Source organism: Sturnus vulgaris, chromosome 36 (assembly GCF_052056855.1).
Source record: "Sturnus vulgaris isolate bStuVul1 chromosome 36, bStuVul1.hap1, whole genome shotgun sequence".
Classification (NCBI taxonomy): Eukaryota; Metazoa; Chordata; class Aves; order Passeriformes; family Sturnidae; genus Sturnus; species Sturnus vulgaris.
Window position 1 is genome coordinate 518,014 of NC_142278.1, and position 18,520 is coordinate 536,533.

General features: G+C 63.9%; 1 protein-coding gene and 1 long non-coding RNA gene across 4 annotated transcripts; both read left to right on the plus strand.

Annotated features, from left to right (window-relative positions):
• The first annotated feature begins 2,105 nt into the window (after positions 1–2,105).
• LOC148220521 (uncharacterized) lies at positions 2,106–13,126 on the plus strand. 3 transcript variants are annotated; one of them, XR_015798761.1, is made up of 6 exons: positions 2,106–2,294; positions 5,948–6,004; positions 10,980–11,069; positions 11,513–11,618; positions 11,946–12,071; positions 13,000–13,126. It is a non-coding gene; the product is annotated as an uncharacterized LOC148220521 (long non-coding RNA). The 3 variants fall into 3 exon arrangements; XR_015798760.1 differs by lacking the exon at positions 2,106–2,294 and adding an exon at positions 4,973–5,060; XR_015798762.1 differs by lacking the exons at positions 2,106–2,294; positions 11,513–11,618 and adding an exon at positions 4,973–5,060.
• Positions 13,127–13,476: 350 nt separating this feature from the next.
• Positions 13,477–18,479, plus strand: LOC148220522 (uncharacterized). Its single transcript, XM_088155238.1, has 6 exons — positions 13,477–13,802; positions 14,296–14,391; positions 14,833–14,994; positions 15,321–15,611; positions 15,864–16,082; positions 16,745–18,479. Exons 1-6 carry the CDS (start codon positions 13,477–13,479, stop codon positions 17,520–17,522), a joined length of 1,872 nt encoding a protein of 623 aa, XP_088011364.1. The 3' UTR covers positions 17,523–18,479.
• Positions 18,480–18,520: the final 41 nt, after the last annotated feature.

Here is an 18,520-nt window from a genome sequence, read left to right on the forward strand (position 1 = left end):
TCCCTGATTTTTGGGCCATTTTGAGCCATTTTTGGGTCCAAATTCCCCTTTCCAAGGCCTCCATGTCCCCCCACCTCAGCTCCCGCTGTTGCCATGGCAACGGCCCGGCGCGCCCTGCCGTGACGTCACGGAGACAGCGGCCAATCAGAGAGCGGCTCGGCCGTTGTTGCTGGGGGGGAGGGTCACGTGAGGGGGGCGGGGGCGCTCGGGGGGTCACGTGACCTCGTGACAGCCCCCGAGGGGGGGTCCTCGTGCAAAGGGTCACGTGATCCTCCGTGGAATTCCCGAATTTCCCCGTGCAAATCCCGAATTTCCTCGCAGAATTCCCGAATTTCCGTGTGCAAATCCCAAATTTTCCCGTGAGAATCCCAGAATTCCGCGTGCAAGTACCAAATTTCCCCATGTAAATCCCAAATTTCTTCGTGCAAGCCCCAATTTTCCCGTGCAAATCGCAGAATTCCCTCGCACAAATCCCGAATTTCCTCTGCAAATCCAAAATTTCCTTGTGGAAAGCCAAATTTCCCCGTGCACATCGCAGAATTCACTGTGTAAGCCCAAATTCTCTCGCAAATCCCAGAATTCCCCGGGGAATTCCCAAATTTTCCCCGTGCAATTCCCGAATTTCCTCACGCAAATCCCAAATTTTCCCAGAAAGGACCGGACACGAGGGTGGGGGAGGGTCTGCAAACCCCCCCTCCCCCCCCCCCTCCCCTCCCCCCCCCGGTGGCACGCGGGGACAGCGGGGTTAAAAACGGGAACCATCCCCACCCCTCCCCCACCCAGCCGGGCCTGCCGGGGGCGGGGCGAGGCCGAGGGGGGCGGGGCTAAACTCGGCGGGGCCACGCCCCCTTAGGGCACGTGCGGCCCCGCGCGCTGCCCGAGGGGAGGGGGAGCGGGGGCGGGGCTTGGCGGAGCTGCCGCGCTCTGATTGGTTGGCGCTGGGATCCGGCTTCTGCCATTGGCTGGAGCGCGGTGTCCTCAGGCTGGCCCCGCCCCCGGCGGTGCAGCGCGCCCCCTGCTGGTCTCAGCGCGCTTCCAGTTCCAGTGTCGCCCTGTACTGGTCCAGTGCCGGCTTATACTGGGCCCAGTGTCTCCCAGTGCCACCCTGTACTGGTCCCAGTGCCACCCTGCCCTGCCCTGTACTGGTCCCAGTACCGGCTTATACTGGTCCCAGTGCCACCCTGCCCTGCCCTGTACTGGTCCCAGTACGCTTCCAGTTCCAGTGTTGCCCTATACTGGTCTCAGTACCCGCTTATACCGGGCCCAGTGTCTCCCAGTCCCAGTGTCGCTCTGTACTGGTCCCAGTACCGGCTTATACTGGGCCCAGTGCCACCTTGTATTGGTCCCAGTGACTCCCAGTCCCAGTGTCATCATGTATTGCTCCCAGTGCCACCCTGTACTGGTCCCAGTACCAGCTTATACTGGTCCCCAGTGTGTCCCAGTACCAGCTTATAGTGGGCCCAGTGGCTCCCAGTGTTGCCCTGTACTAGTCACAGTGTCTCCCAGTCCCCATGTCACCCCATTCTGGTTCCAGTGTCGCTTCATTCCCAGTTCCTCAGTCACTCTATACTGGGCCCAGTACTTTCCAGTGTGATCCTATACTGGTCCCAGTGCTTCCAGGTCCCAGCGCCTTTCAGTGTTCTGTCATTCCCTTCCAGTCCCTCCCAGTCCACCCCAGTCATCCAGTGCTATCCCAGTCCATCCCAGTCTGCTTCCAGTGCTACAGCAGTCCACCCAGTCCCTCCCAGCCCAATCCAGTACTGCCTCAGTGCCTTCCCATCCTACCCCAGTCTCCCCAGTCCTTCCCAGTCACCCCAGTCCATCCCAGTACTGCTCCAGTGCCGTTTCATGCTGTTCCATCCCCCTCCAGTCCCTCCCAGTCCGTCCCAGTCCCCCCCGGCAGCCGCTGAGGTGGGCGGGACATGTCCATATATGGGCGTGACCCCGCGCTCGCTCCGCCTCAGTGGGCGTGGCCCGGCGCTGCCCCATCTTTTGTTGTGGGCGTGGCCTCGCCCCGCCGTGGGCGTATCAGAGGGCGGGTGCTGGCTCGGCGGGGCGTGGCCGTGGCCAGGGGGCGTGTCCATTTCCCGGGGGGGCGTGTCCGGGGGGCGTGTCCGGGGCGGGCGGGGCGCGCGGCTCTCGGGTCCTTTGTTTGAGCGAGGCCGGAGCCGCGGAGCCGCCGCAGCGCCGGGGCCGGGCCGGGACCCCCGGGACCCCCGGGACCCCCCAGCACCCGGCACCCCCCGGGACACCCCCGGCACCCCGCGGACACACCGGCACCGGCAGCACCGCAGGTACCGCCAGGGGGAAGCGGCGGGGACAACGCGGCCGGGGCGGCCGGGCCGCGGCCTGAGGGAGGGGGGGGGGGTGTGGGGAGAGAGGAGGGGGGAGGTTGGGGAGGGGGGAGCTGAGGGGGATTTTGGGGAGGGGGTGTCAGCTGAGGGGAATTGAGGGGGGGGTCGGTGGTGGGGAGGGGAAATGTGAGGGGAAATGAGGGGTCCAGGGTGGGGGGGTGAAAGCTGAGGGGAAATTGGGGGGGGGGGGTTTGGCGTGAGGGGAAAGGGGGGGGCTGGGCTGAGGGGGGGGGTCAGAGGTGAAATTTGGGGGGTGGGCTGAGGTAAAGGGGGGGTGTGGAGTGAGGGTGAGGTGAGGGGGGGTCAGGGGAATTAGGGGGGGGTTGAGGGACGTGAGGGGGAAACTGAGGTAAAATTGAGGGGTGAGGAGAAATGGGGGGTCTGGGGCTTGGGGGGGGGCTGCCCTGAGGTAAATTGGGGGGTCCGGCCTTGTTGGGGTGAATTGAGCGGGGGGTGTCAGGGTTGAGGTGAATTAAGGGGGTTTGAAAAAGGGGGGAGTCAAACCTGAGGGGAATTTTTGGGGATGTCAGGGCTGAGGGGGATTTGAGGGGGGGGTCTGGGTTGAGGTAAATTGGGGAGGGTTTGAGGGGGGGGTAAAAGCTGAGGTGAAATTGGGGGGGGTTTGGGTTTAGGGGAGGGGAAACAGGTGAAATTTGGAGGGGGGGGGTCTCAAATCTGAGGGGAAATTGGGGGGTCTGGTCCTGTTTGGATGATTTTGGGGGGAGGTCAGAGCTGGGGGGTTAAAACTGAGGTGAATTGGGGGGGGTCAGGTATGAGGTGAATTGGGAGATTTTGGGGGTGCGAGAGAAAATTGAGGTGAAGTGGGGGTGGGTCTTACCTGGAGGGGGTCAGGGCTGATGGGAATTGGGGATTAAATTAAAATTTGGGAGTTTGAATCAGGGGGGTCAAATCTGAGGTTAAATTTGGGGGGTCATGGCTGAGGTGAATTGGAGGGGGTAAAACTGAGGTGAATTTTTGGGGGGCACTGAGGTAAGGGAGGGTCAAATCTGAGTTAAAATTTGTGTGTCTGGATTTTGAGCAGGGAGGGGATGAAGCTGAAATAAATGGGGGGGTCTGTTCCCCCCAAAAATGATTTGGGGGTTGTCTGGGCCCCCAAACTGGGGGGGTTCTGATCCCCTTGGGGTGGATTGGGGGGGTCATTTGGGGTGAGAGCCCCTGCCCCACCCCCCCGAGGTGAATTTAGGGTTTTTGATTCCCTTGTGGTGAATTTTGGGGGGTTCTGAGCTGAGATAAATGTGGGGGGGGTCTGGGCTGAAATAAATTTGGGGGTGTCTGCTTTCCCCAAAATTATCTGGGGGGTGTTTGAGCTGAGGTAAATTAGGGGGGCTCTGACCCTGCCCCCCAATTACAGGGGAGGTCACCCCCCCGTTGAATTTGGGGGGGTCTTGGCTCTCCCAATTTGGGGGGCAGCTCTTGCACCCTTTAAAGGGGTGGGGGGCACATGTAGGGAGGGGTCCTCCCGTTTCAGACCCCCCCAAATCCCAAATTTTGGGGGGGTGCAGCAAATCTGGGCAGAGTTTGGGGGGTCTGGGGAGGTTTTGGGAATCAGGGGAGAGGTTGAGGTGTCAACAAGGGGATTTTGGGGGGCTCTGGGGGTTTTGAGGGGTATTTGGGGGAGTTTGGGGGGTCTGGGGTGGGTTTGGGGGTGTCTGGTGGGTTTGGGTGTTGTTGGTGGAATTTTGGGGTGTCTGAGAGGTTGGTGAGGGAGTACTGGGGGTGTCAGCAGAAGGTCTGGGGTGTTTTTTGGGTGTTTTTTGGGTGTTTTTTGGGTGTTTTGGGGTGCCAGGAGAGGATTTGGGGGTGTTGAGGTGTCTGGGAGGATTTAGGGGGCTTGGGGGGGGGGGCTCAGGAAGGGATTTGGGGGTGTCAGGGAGGGGTTGAGAGTTTGAGTTGTCCTTAGGGGTGGATTTGAGTTTTGGGGTGTCTGGGGGGGGGCTTGGTTGTGGTTTGGGGGGGTCAGAAGGGGGAGGGTCAGGCCCTGTACCCATAGTGGGGTGTAGCCCCCTGCTGATCCCCCCATCATGGCCTGAGACACCCCCTAAACACACCTGGGGGGCCCCAAAATACACCTGGGCCTCCCAGAAAGATTTTTAGGACCCCCCAAAACACACCTGGGTGGCCGCAAAACACGCCTGAGACTTCCCAAAACACATCTGGGGCCCTCCCAAATGCACCTGGGTGTCCCCAAAACACATCTAGGACCCCTGAAATACACCTGGGACCCTCCTCCAACCACACCTGGGTGTCCCTAAACCATACCTGGGATCCCCCAAATGTACCTGAGACCCCCCCCCCCAGAACACACCTGGACCCCCCCAAACACACCTGGATCCCCTCGAAGATACCTGAGCCTCCCCAAAACACATCTGGGACCCCCCCAAACACACCTGGACCCCCCCCCCCGGAGACACCTGGGCCCCCTCGGCCCCCCCGCCGGGGCGCCCTGGGCTGGGCTGGGCGCGGCCTCCTGATAAGGCGGGTGTGGGAGCACTGGGAGGGCAGGACTGGGAGCACTGGGGGCTGGGAGCTGGGAGCAAGGGTGAAGGCTGAACTGGGAGCACTGGGAACACTGGGAACACTGGGAGTGGGGTAAGAGCTGTACTGGGAGCAGGGTAAGGGCTGTACTGGGAGCACTGGGAGCAGGGTAAGGGCTGTACTGGGAGCACTGGGAACACTGGGAGCGGGGTAAGGGCTGTACTGGGAGCACTGGGAGCAGGGTAAGGGCTGTACTGGGAGCACTGGGAACACTGGGAGCCGGGTAAGAGCTGTACTGGGAGCACTGGGAGCAGGGTAAGGGCTGTACTGGGAGCACTGGGAGCAGGGTAAGGGCTGTACTGGAGCACTGGGAGCAGGTTAAGGGCTGTACTGGGAGCACTGGGAGCAGGGTAAGGGCTGTACTGGGAGCACTGGGAGCGGGGTAAGGGCTGTACTGGGAGCACTGGGAGCGGGGTAAGGGCTGTACTGGGAGCACTGGGAGCGGGGTAAGGGCTGTACTGGAGCACTGGGAGCGGGGTAAGAGCTGTACTGGGAGCACTGGGAACACTGGGAGCCGGGTAAGAGCTGTACTTGGGAGCACTGGGAGCGGGGTAAGGGCTGTACTGGGAGCACTGGGAGCGGGGTAAGAGCTGTACTGGGAGCACTGGGAACACTGGGAGCCGGGTAAGAGCTGTACTTGGGAGCACTGGGAGCGGGGTAAGGGCTGTACTGGGAGCACTGGGAGCGGGGTAAGGGCTGTACTGGGAGCACTGGAATGGAGGTGGCCATACTGGGGATACTGGGAACTGGAAGCTGTACTGGGAGTACTGGTCATACTAGGGGCTACAAGGGATACTGGGAATATGAGTACTGGTCATACTGGGAACTAGTGGGGATACTGGAACTCCAGTATTGGTGATACTGGGGGCTATTGGGGGTACTGGGGACACCAGTACTGGTCATACTGGGGGTACTGGGGACACCAGTATTGGTCATACTGGGAGCAGCACCCTGGGCTCACACTGGTCCCAGTATGGCACTGGTGGGGGGGAAGGGGTTTCCCAGTGCTCCCAGTAAGGCTCTGTCCCTTCCCCCAGTCCCAGGCCATGGCTGGCGCGTAGCCCCTCCCCCCACCGGACCGGACCCTCGGACACGTGAGTGCCCCTCCCCCCACGGCCACGCCCCCTCCCTGCCAGGTGTGACACCAGGTGTGAGAGTCACACCTGTCACTCATCTGTCCAGGTGTGTGTGACACCCGGTGTGACAATGTCACGCATCTGTCCAGGTGTGTGTGACACCCGGTGTGACAGTGTCACGCATCTGTCCAGGTGTGTTTGTGACACCAGGTGTGTTACAGTGTCATGCATCTGTCCAGGTGTGTTTGTGTGACACCCGGTGTGACAGTGTCACACATCTGTCCAGGTGTGTGTGTGTGTGACACCAGGTGTGACAGTGTCACGCATCTGTCCAGGTGTGTTTGTGACACCGGGTGTGACAGTGTCACACATCTGTCCAGGTGTGTGTGTGTGTGACACCAGGTGTGACAGTGTCGCACATCTGTCCAGGTGTGTTTGTGTGACACCCGGTGTGACAATGTCATGCATCTGTCCAGGTGTGTGTGTGTGTGTGTGACACTGGGTGTGACAGTGTCACGCATCTGTCCAGGTGTGTGTGTGTGTGACACCGGGTGTGACAGTGTCACACATCTCTCCAGGTGTGTGTGTGTGTGTGTGACACCAGGTGTGACAGTGTCACACATCTGTCCAGGTGTCAGTGCTCAGGTGTATAACCACTCAGAACAGTGTCACACAACGTGTCAGAGCCTTGGCACAGTGTCACACCTGTGTCACCTTTTTAGGACAGTGTCACACGCGTTTAGACGCATGTTACCTTTCTAGGACAGTTGTTATACCTGTATCACCTTTCTAGGGCAGTGTCACACCTGTGTCACATCTCTAGGACAGTGTCACACCCGTGTCACCTCCACAGGACAGTGTCACACCCGTGTCATCTCCATAGAGTGATGTCACACCTGTGTCACATCTCTAGGACAGTGTCACACCCGTGTCACCTCCACAGGACAGTGTCACACCCGTGTCATCTCCATAGAGTGATGTCACACCTGTGTCACACCACGGGACAGTGTCACGTACACGTTATACATGTCACCCTTCTAGGACGGTGTCACACCTGTGTCACACCTCTAGGACACTGTCACACCCCTAGGATCGTGTCACACACACATGGCTCCTCTTTAGGACAGTGTATCACCTGCACAGGACAGTGTCACCTTTCTAGGACAGTGTCACACCCGTGTCACCTTTCTAGGACTGTTACACCTCTAGGACAGTGTCACACTCGTGTCACCTTCACAGGACAGTGTCACACCTGTGTCACACCCCTAGGATAGTGTCACACACGTGTCAGAGCCCTGGGACAGTGTCACACTCGTGTCACGTCCACAGGACAGTGTCACACCCACATGTCGCCTGTCTAGAACAGTGTCACACCTGTGTCACTCTAACAGGACAGTGTCACACACCTGTTACCTTTCTAGAACAGTGTCACACAGGTGTTATACACGTGTCACCTTTCTAGAACAGTGTCACGTGTGTTACACTAACAGGAGAATGTCACACACACGTTATACACGTGTCACCTCTCTAGAACAGTCTCACACCTGTGTCACACCAAGAGGACAGTGTCACACCCATTTCACCTCCACAGGACAGTGTCACATGTGTGTCACACTAACAGGGCAGTGTCACACCCGTGTCACCTCTTTAGGACAGTGTCACACATGTGTCACACTAACAGGGCAGTGTCACACCCGTGTCACCTCTCTAGGACAGTGTCACACGTGTCACATTGATAGGACAGTGTCACACACGTGTTACTTGTCTAGAACAGTGTCACATGTGTGTCACACTAACAGGACAGTGTCACACCCGTGTCACCTCTCTAGGACAGTGTCACACGTGTCACACTGATAGGACGGTGTCACACCCATGTTACTTGTCTAGAACAGTGTCACACCCGTGTCACACTAACAGGGCAGTGTCACACCCATGTCACCTCTCTAGGACAGCGTCACACACGTGTCACACTGATAGGACAGTGTCACACCCGTGTCACCTTTCTAGAACAGTGTCACACCCGTGTCACACTAACAGGGCAGTGTCACACCCGTGTCACCTCTCTAGGACAGTGTCACACATGTGTCACACTAACAGGACAGTGTCACACACGTGTCACCTCTCTAGGACAGTGTCACACGTGTCACACTAACAGGACAGTGTCACACCCGTGTCACACTAACAGGGCAGTGTCACACACGTGTCACACTAACAGGGCAGTGTCACACACGTGTTACACACGTGTCACCTCTCTAGAGCAGTGTCACATGTGTGTCACACTAACAGGACAGTGTCACACCCGTGTCACCTCTCTAGAGCAGTGTCACACCCGTGTCACCTTTCTAGAACAGTGTCACATGTGTGTCACACTAACAGGACAGTGTCACACCCGTGTCACACTAACAGGGCAGTGTCACACACGTGTTACACACGTGTCACCTCTCTAGAGCAGTGTCACATGTGTGTCACACGCCAAGGACCCTCTCTCACCCCTCGTGGCCACTCCCCTCCCCCCGCTGTCCCCCCCCCCCCCCTCCCCCGCGTGTCCCGTCACGGTCACACCCCCCCCCGCCCCTCCCCCCACCCCCGCACTGAACGGAACCGGTGACTCAACAGCCCCTCCCCCACCGTCTGCCCCACCCCCACCCTGCGGCTCCCCCAGATCCACGGTCACCCCATTGTCACCCCATTGTCACCCCATTGTCACCCCAGTGTCCCGTGGCCACCCCCCAGCAGTGTCCCCAGGCAGGGGACAGTGGTGACACGGGTGTCACACGCGTGTCCCAGCTGTGTCACTCCGTGGGGTTGCACCTGTCCCCAGGTGTCCCCTGTCCCCGTGTCACCCTGGGTGTCCCCGTGTCACCCTGCATCTGCTGGCCCGTGTGTCACCCCATGTGTCACCCCGTGTGTGGGGGTGCCCCGGTGTTCTTGTGTCACCCCGTGTGTCCCCATGTCCTGGTGTGTCCCCAGCTCCTCGTGTCCTCACATGCCCCTGGGTGTCCCCATGTCCCCGCCAAGTCCCTGTGTCCCCTTGTCCTTCCTGCGTGTCCCTGCGTGTCCCCAAGTGCTCTCTCCGTGTCCCCACATCCCCTCCCCGTGTCCCCCTTGTCCCTCCGCGTGTCCCCAAGTGCCCTCCCTGTGTCCCCACGTCTGTCCCTCTCTCCCAGCCTGTCCCTGTGTCCCTCTGTGTGTCCCCAAGTGCCCTCTCCGTGTCCCTCGGTGTCCCCCATGTCCGTGTCCCCCTGTGTCCCTCCGTGTCCCCCTGTGCCCTGTGTCCTCCCCACATGTCCCCTGGTGTCCCCACCCTGTGTCTCCCAATGTCCCCAATGTCCTGTGTCCCTCAATGTCCCCCCCGTGTCCCCCCACGTCCCATGTCTGTGTCCTCCCCATGTCCTGTGTCCCATATCGGTGTCCGCCAGTGTCCCCCGCGTGTCCCGTTGTGTCCCCCCACGTCCTGTGTCCCCTCCGTGTCCCACCCGTCCCGTGTCCCCACGCCCCCCCCCGCCCCCGACGTCCCCGGCCGGGATTCCCCCTCCCCCCCCCCGGCTCCGTCACGGGCATCCGGCTGACGTCACCGTGGAAGGAGGGGGGGGGGGGGGAGGGAAGGGAGGGGACACCCACGCGGGGCCCGGGTGACTCACGCGGTGTCACCACGCGGTGCCGGGGACACGGCACCGGCACACGCGGGGCCGGCGGCAGCCGGGACACACGCGGGGCCGGGTGAGGGGCACGCGGGGCCGGGGACACGCGGCGTGGGGGGGTCACTCGTGGCGTGGGGGGGTCACTCGTGGCGTGAGAGGGGTCAGGCGGGGTGGGGGAGGGGCGGGGGTGAGGCGGCGGTTGTGTGTGACCACGGGTCACACGTGGGGGGTGGGGGGAGAGTGACAATGGGGGGGGGGGGGCACGCGTGGGTGACCGTGGGTCACTCTGGCTGTTGGTCACTCTGGTTGTTGGCCATTTGTGGTTGTGGGTCACTGATCACTGTGGGTCAGTCTGGTTGTTGGTCAGTCTGGTTGTTGGTCAGTCTGGTTGTGGGTCACTGATCACTGTGGGTCACTCTGGTTGTTGTTCACTGACTGTGGTCACTCTGGCCATGGGTCACTCTGGTTGTTGGTCATTCTGGCTGTGTGTCACTAGTGACCGTGGGTCACTGTGGCCATGGGTCACTCTCGTTGTTGGTCACTTTGGTTGTTGGTCACTGTGACCATGGGTCACTCTCAGGCCGTGGGTCACTCTGGCCATGGGTCACTCTGGTTATTGGCCATTGGTGACCATGGGTCACTCTGGTTGTTGACCACTCGTGGTTGTGGGTCATTGGTGACCGTGGGTCACTCTGGCCCTGGGTCACTGTGACCATGGGTCACTCTGGTTGTTGGTCACTCTGGTTGTTGGTCATTCTGGCTGTGTGTCACTAGTGACCGTGGGTCACTCTGACCATGGGTCACTGTTGGTCACTCTGGTTGTTGGTCACTCGCGCTTGTGGTCACCCTTGCTTGCTGCTCGTCTGTCCCACGCGCGTGTCACGTGATGCCGTGTCCGTGCCACCACGTGTCCCACGCGTGTCACCCTGGGGGTGTCCCGGGGGTCTTGTCACGTGTCCGGGGGTGTCACCGTGTCCGGGACTGTCGCTGTGTCTGGCATCGTCACCGTGTCCGGAACTGTCGCCGTCACCCTTCCCGCTCCCCGTGGGCGTCGCGGGGTGCCCTTGGCCACGCCCCCAACCGTGACGTCACGGGAAGGCCCCGAAATTCTCCCCCTGGGGGCGACCATGACGTCACAGCTAGGGGGGCGGGGGAAAGCCCTGCCCTCCAAATGCCTCCTGCCTCTCAAATGTCCCCCAAATGTCCCCAAATTGTCCCCAAATCCCCCCCAAGTCCCCCCAGCGCTTCTCCCCATTCAGCCCCACAGGGGGCGTGGCCTCACCTTGCCCCGCCCTCCCCTCTCCTCATTGGCCAGCACCAGCCTGACCCCTCTCCCCATTGGTCACCCTCAGTCTGAGCCAGAGCCGGAAGGGAGCGATGATTGGCTGCCAGGCGAGAGGCGCGCTGTGATTGGCCGGTTCCCGGAGAGAGTCTCGGCATCGGTGAGGGGGTGGGGCCTGGGTTGGGGGCGGGGTCTGCCGTGCGTGGGAAAGCACCGCCCACTTCCGCATCACGTGATGGCGGCATCGCCTGCGGGGCGGCGCCTCAGAAATGCCCCAAAACTGCCCTAAAAGTGCTCTAGAACTGCTCCTAAAACTGCCCCTAAACTGCCCTAAAAATGGCCCGAAAGTTCCCCAGAACTGCTCCTAAAACTGCCCCTAAACTGCCCTAAAAATGGCCCGAAAGTGCCCCAGAACTGCCCCTAAAACTGCCTTAAAAGCGCCCTAAAAATGCCCCTAAAACTGCCCCCAGGACTGCCCTAAAACTGCCTTAAAAGTGTCCCAGGACTGTTCCTAAAACTGTCCATAAAACTGCCCCTAAAACTGCCCCAGAACTGCCCTAAAATTACCCCGGCTGCCCCCTAAGTGCCCGTACCTGTCCCCAGGTGTATGCGGCAGTGAGGGAGGGGCCGCCCCCGCCCAGCAGCCGCCCCCTCCCCCCCCCCACGGGGGGGTCGCGGGGGGACCCAGCCCTCCCCCGCCCCACGAGTGGTGAGTGTGGGGCTTAGGGGGCTGTTTATGGGGTCACAGGGATGGTTTTGGGGGGTTTCAGAGTCTATGGGGCTGTTTGTGGGGTCACAGGGTTGATTTTAAGGGTCTGGGGCTGTTTAAGGGGTATCTGTGGGGCACGTGGGTATCTGGTTCAGGGATGAATCTGTGGGTCTGGGGGATGGATCCCCCTGTAGGACAGGGGGATGGATCTGTGGGGCAGGGATGGATCCATGGGTCTGGGGAGTGGATCTGTAGGGTGTGGGGTGGATCTATGGGGCCAGGATGACCCCAGATGGAGCCACGTGTGTCCCCCCCCCCCCCCCCCAGGCCGATGCATCGCGCCGTGGAGCCCCTGGGGGGCCGGGCCGGACGGGACCCCTTCGCCGTGGGGAGCCTGGGCTGCGGCGGGGGCTGGGCCGGCTGCCCCCCCCGGGCCTGGCTGCCCCCCCCCAGGTATGACCCCCAAATGACCCCTCTGACCCCTGCACTGACCCCAAATGACCCCAAATGACCCCCAAACTGACCCCAAATGACCCCTGCACTGACCCCAAATGGTCCCCCCACTGACCACTCTACTGACCCCAACTGACCCCTACAGTGACCCCCCAACTGACCCCACACTGACCCCTACAGTGACCCCTGCACTGACCCACACTGACCCCCAAATGATCCGTGCACTGACCCCAAACTGACCCCTACATTGACCCCCCAACTGACCCCCAACTGACCCCACACTGACCCCACACTGGCCCCAAACTGACCCCTACAGTGACCCCAAATGATCCCTCCACTGACCCCTACAGTGACCCCCCAACTGACCCCAAATGATCTCTGCACTGATCCCAAACTGACCCCCACACTGACCCCAAAGGGTCCCCCCACTGACCACTCTACTGACCCCAAATGATCCCTGCACTGACTCCAAACTGACCCCTACAGTGACCCCCCAACTGACCCCAAATGATCCCTGCACTGACTCCAAATGATCCCTGCACTGACCACTCTACTGACCCCAGCTGACCCCTACAGTGACCCCCCCCAACTGACCCCAAATGATCCGTGCACTGACCCCAAACTGACCCCCAAACTCACTCCTGCACTGACCCCACACTGACCCCAAATGACCCCCCACATTAATGCCTCCATTGACCCCCACACTGACCACTCTACTGACCCCCAAGTGACCCTACACTGACCCCCCGCAATTAATCTCCTAAAAATGTTCCCCCAGTCCAGGCACCCCCATGTTTGGGGAGGGGTCTCCCCACATTTCCAAGGGGGTCTCCTCCATTCCCAGAGGTGTTTCCCCCCATTTCCAGGGGTCTCCCCCATTCCTGGGGGTCTCCTCCCCACCTCACATCCCCTCCCCTCCCCCCTCCAGGTGCTCCTCCAGCCTCGGGCCGGCTCCGCTGCCCCCCCACCTCACGCCCCCCCCCCCAGCGGAAATGGGGGGCACCCCCCTCCCCCACAAGGCCTTCTACCCCCCGGGTAAGTGGTGACCCCAAATCCCCCCAAAATGTGTCACCTGCCCTCAAAAATGTGTCACCTGCCCTCAAAAATGTGTCACCCTCCCTCCCAGAAGGGGTCCCGGGGTGGGGGGTCTCTATGGGCCTGAGCCCCCCCCCAAATCCCCATTTTGGGTGGTCTCTATGGGGCAGAACCCCTCCCCCCGCCCAGATGTCCCCATGTCACCTCCTGTCCCCCCCCCCAAGGTCCCCCCCCCCAGGCCCCCCCCCACCCCCCTGGACCCTCTCCAGAGCTGTGTTTGGGGGTCTCTATGGGGCTGAGCTCCCCCCAAATCCCCATTTTGGGGATCCCTGGTGGGGTCCCTCTGAGCTCCACCCCCTCAGATGTCCCCATGTCACCTCCTGTCCCCCCCAGAGGCCCCCCCCGGGCCCCCCCCCGCCCCCCTGGACCCCCTCCAGGGCTGTGTCCGGGCACTGCAGCCCCTGGGACCCCCCCCGGCCCCGAGGCCACCCCCGAGCTGGAGGAGCCACCGAGCTGCCACCACGGGCGTCACCGCGGCCACCGAGGGGACATCGGCCACCGAGGGGACATCGGCCCACCGCCACGGGGGGGGACGTCATCGGTGGCCACCGCGGGGACGTCATCGGTGGCCACCGCGGTGACGTCATCGGTGGCCACCGCGGGGACATCGCCGCCCGCATCGGGCGCCTGCAGCAGGTGGGGACATGGAGGGGACATTGAGGGGACATTGGAGGGGTTTGTGTCTCCCTGGGCTGGTGCCACCGCGGTGGTGGCACTGCTGGGGACGTTTGTGGTCACAGCAGGGGATGGTGGCGGGGTGGGGGACATCGTTCCCAGGGGTGACACTGGGACATTTCCTATCCCTGGGTGACCCCAGCGTGTCCCCGTGTCCCTGGGGTGTCCCTGTGTCCTTGGGGGGTGACCTGAGGTGTCCCCAGGGTGTCCCCCCTGTCCTTGGGGGGTGTCTCTGAGGGTGACCCTGAGGTGTCCCCATGTCCCTGGGGGGTGACCCTGTGGTGTCCCCATGTCTCTGGGAGTGTCCCCAAGCTGTCCCCATGTCCCTGGGGGTGTCCCTGAGGTGTCCTCATGTCCCTGGGGGTGTCCCCAAGCTGTCCCCATGTCTCTGGGGGTGTCCCCAAGCTGTCCCCATGTCCCTGGGGGTGACCCTGAGGTGTCCCCATGTCCCCAGGCCCAGCTCTGGAGTTTCCCCCCGGGTCCCGTGTCCCCTCCCCGGGCTCGGGCCTTGCCCCCCCTCCAGCAGGTCTGGAGCCTGCTGCACCCCGAGGTGAGGGGGGGCACTTGGGGGGGGCGGGGAGGGATTTTGGGGGGGGTTTGGGGGAATTGGGGGGGGGTTAAAGGGGCTGGGAGGGAATTTGGGGGGGTTTAAAAGGGCTGGGGAGGGGATTTTGGGGGTGTTTTGGGAATTTGGGGGGGGTGCTGGGGGGGATTTTGAGGATGTTTTTGGGGGAAATTTGGGGGGGGTTAAAGGGGGATTGGGGGGACTGGGGAGGGGATTTTGGGAAGAATTTGGGGGGAGGCTGAGAGGATCATGGAGGGGTTTGGGGGGTGGAATTTGAGGGGGGGGGGGCCACATGGGAATGGGGCCAGGCCTTACTGGGAACACTGGGAATGGGGGGGGTGGGGGTGACATCGCCCCCCCCCACGCCCCCCCTCCCCCATCCCCCCCTAAATTCCCCCCCTTCCCCTCCCCCTCCCCCCTCCCCAGAAAAGGACGTTCCCCGGCCAAAAGGGGGGGGGCGCAGCTGAAGAGGGGGGCGGCCCCCCCTGACCCCCCCGCGGGGCAGCCCCTCCCCCCGCCCAGCCCCCCCCGCCCCCCCCCCGAGGACCTGCCCACCCCCCTCAAACGCGCCGCAGCGGCAGCCCCCAGGTGGGGGAGGGGCGGGAATTTGGGGGGGGTGGGGGGGGTGGGGGGGCATTTAAAGGGTTGGGGGGGGCTAAAATGGGGTCGAGAGGGGTAAAATGGGACGGGGGGGGAATTGGGGGGTTTAGGGGTCATTAAAGGGGTCTGGGGGGGTTGAAATGGGTCTGGGGGGCAGTAAAAGGGTCTGGGGGGGCTTTAAGGGGGTTGGGGGGGGGTCAAATGGGTCTGGGGGGTCTGGGGGGGCACTGGAGGATCTGGGGGGGCACTGAGGGGTTTTGGGGGGCACTGAGGGGTCTCCCCCCGTGCCACCCCCCTGACCCCGCTGTCCCCAGGGGGGCTGTGGGGCGCTGCCCCCCCCCGGGCCCCCGCCCGGGCCCCCCCCCTCCGTTCCCGCTGCCCCCGGGGCTGTGGAGCCCCCTCCCCCCCGCCGAGGCCTGGGCCCCCCCCCCGGCGCCACGGGGCACCCCCGGACAGACAGGGTGGGACCCCCCCCCCCTTTGGTGTCACCAACCGTGTGTCACCTGTGGTGTCCTTTCTGTCACCCCCTCAGTGTCACCCGTGTGTCCCTTGTGTTCCCCCAATGTCCCCCCCCATGTCCCCATCATGTCCCTTTGTTCCCCCATGTCCTCCTGTCCCCCCTCTAACCCTTGTCCTCTCTGGCCCCCATGTCCCCATCCCCCCTGTCCCCCCCTCCATCTCCCCTCGCTAACCCCTGTCCCTTCTGTCCCCCATGACGCCCCTTGTCCCCCCTGTCCCCTCTGTCCCCCCTGTCCCCCCTGTCCCCCCTCCCTGTCCCCGCTAACCCCTGTCCCCTCTGTCCCCCTGTCCCCCTCCCATGTCCCCCTCTAACCCCTGTCCCCTCTGTCACCCCCCAGGAGCAGCGGCTGGTGGCCCCCCCGTTCCCGCCGCCCCCCCCGCCCCTCCCCCGCCGGCCCCCCGGGCCCCCTCCCAAGTGACCTTAGGGCCAGCGGGGCCGGGGGGGCGCCCCCCGCCCCCCCCAGCCGCTCACCAGCACCCACCGCCTGCGTGCCTTGTGCCCCCCCACCCGGGCACCCCCCCGGCCCCCCGCCACCAGCACCCGCCCCCCCCGCGGCGTGAGTGGGGACGGGGACACGGGGGGGGACACGGGGGGGATGAAGGGACGTGGGGGACACGAGGGGGACACGGGGACATGGCGGGGCACGAGGGGGGCATGGAGGTGACACAGGGACATGGAGACATGAGGAGGACACCGGGGGGACATGGGGGGATGAAGGGACGTGGGGACATGGGGGGGCACGAGGGGGGCATGGAGGCGACACGGGGACATGGGGACATGAGGAGGACCACGGGGGGGGACATGGGGGGAGACACGGGGACATGGGGGGACACGGGGGACATGGGGACACAAGGGGGACATGGGGGGGATGAAGGGACGTGGGGACATGGGGGGGACACGAGGGGGATATGGGGGGTGACACGAGGACATGGGGGGACATGGGGAGACGAGGGGACACGGGAAAATGGAAGGACACGGGTGGGGAACATATGGGGGACACGGGGACATGGCGGGGATGGGGGGGACAGAGGGGGACACAGGGACATGGAGGGATGAGGGGACCATGAGGGGAAATGGGGGGGACACGGGGGACATGGGGACATAGAGGGGACATGGGGACGACGGGGGGAAGGACACAAGAGGGGTTCCCTCCCCCCCCTTCAGGGTCTCACTCGGGGTTCCCCCCCCCCCTCTTTTGTCCCCAAATATCCCCCCCAGGCTCCCGACCACCGCTACCAACCTCCGGAGCCGCCGGGGCCGGGGGGGGGCGAGCGGGGGGGTCCCCGCCCCCCCACCTGCCCCCCGCCCCTCCCCCCTGCTGCGCCCCCCCGGAGCCGCTCCCCCGCCCCCCCCTTGCCCCTGGCTGAAGGACCCGGGGGGGGGGAGACCCCCCTGGACGAGATCCTTTTTGGGGGACCCCCGCCCAAGGGGGGTCCGGGGGGGGGCCGATCCCCCTTTGGGGGGGGTCCCCGGGATCTTTCCCGGACCCCACCAGCACCACCAGCACGGGGGGGGGGCGCCCCCCAGACCCCCCCTTTCCCTTACCCCGGACAAGGAGGAAGAGGAGGAGGAGGAGGAGGAGCCCGCCCCCCCACCATCACCAACCCCCCCCCAGCGATTTCTGGCTGGGGACCCCCCCCCACCCCCCCTTACCGCCGCCCCCCCCTCTCCGAGGGCCCCCCCGATACCTCAGGAACCTCCCCCGCGCCCCCCCCCGCCCCCAGCCCCCCCATTTCCTCGGGGGTCCCCTTTCCAAAGAGCACCCCCGCCCCTCCCCCACCCCCCCCGCACCCCGAGCCCCCTCCCCCACCTTTACCCCCCCCTCCCCCACCCTCCTCCGACCCCCCGGGGGTCCCCCAGCCCGCCTCTTCGATTTCGGGGCCCCCCCCTTGGACGATCAATTCGAGGAGCCCCCCGAATTTGCCAAAATTTTACCCGACGGCCTGGCCAACATCATGAAGATGTTGGACGAGTCCATCCGGCAGGAGGAGGATGAGGGGGGGGTCACCCCTGCCCCACCCCCTTCCCCCACCCCCACCACCCCCCCCACCCGCCCCCCCCCTCCTCGCCCGCCCCAAAGCCCCTCCTTTCGGGGCCCCCCCAGGCCACGGAGACCCCCCGGACCCCCCTCGCCTTTACCCCTTCGGCAAACGGGACGACCCCAAAAACTTCCCCGTTTTACAGCAAACCTCCCGCTCCTCCCCCTCCTCCTCCCCCTCCTCCTCCTCCTCCTGCTGCTGCTGCAGAAAAACCTTCCGGAGTTGGGGGCAGCACCCCCCAAACCCACCCCCACATCCCCGAGCCCCCCCACGCCCCCCCACACTCGCTACCTCACCCCCCGGCTGGGGGTCCCATCCCCCTCCCCCGGCCCGCAGCGAGTCCGAGGCTCTGGAGGAGATCAGCCGGGCTTGTGAAACGTTGGCCGAGCAAGCCGGCCGGCCCAGCCCCCCATCCCCGGATACCCCCCCAAAATTAGGGGGTGGTGGTCGCCGTCACCGCCGTGTCCCCCCCTCGCGTCACCGCGACCTCCGCCGGGGACCCCTCCGGCGCCGCCACCCCCGGAAAGAGGAGCGGGAACAACAACAACAACAACAGCAGCAACAACAACAACAACGGGACCGGGAACAACGGGACCGGCCGGTGCTGGCCACGCTCGACCTGCAGAGCTCCGGCGTGCAGGATAAAGGGGGACCCCCTCCCAAGCTGGAAACGAAAGGGGGGGGACCCCCAAACCCTCCCTCAGCCCCCCCACCAGCACCCAGCACCGCCGGGACCCCCTCCCGCGTTCGTCAGCTCCGCCGATCTCCTGAAGCTGCGCTCGCTCGGGGAGGGGCCCCCCAAGGGAGCTCAAAATTCGGCTGATCAAGGTGGAGAGCGGTGCTGGGGGGGCCGGGGGGATCCCCGGGCTCGGCGGGGGCCCCGGGGGCGGCACCGCCGGTGACGCTTTGGTGGCCTCGGGTGGACGTCGGGGGGAGCCCCGGGGGTTGTCCCCTG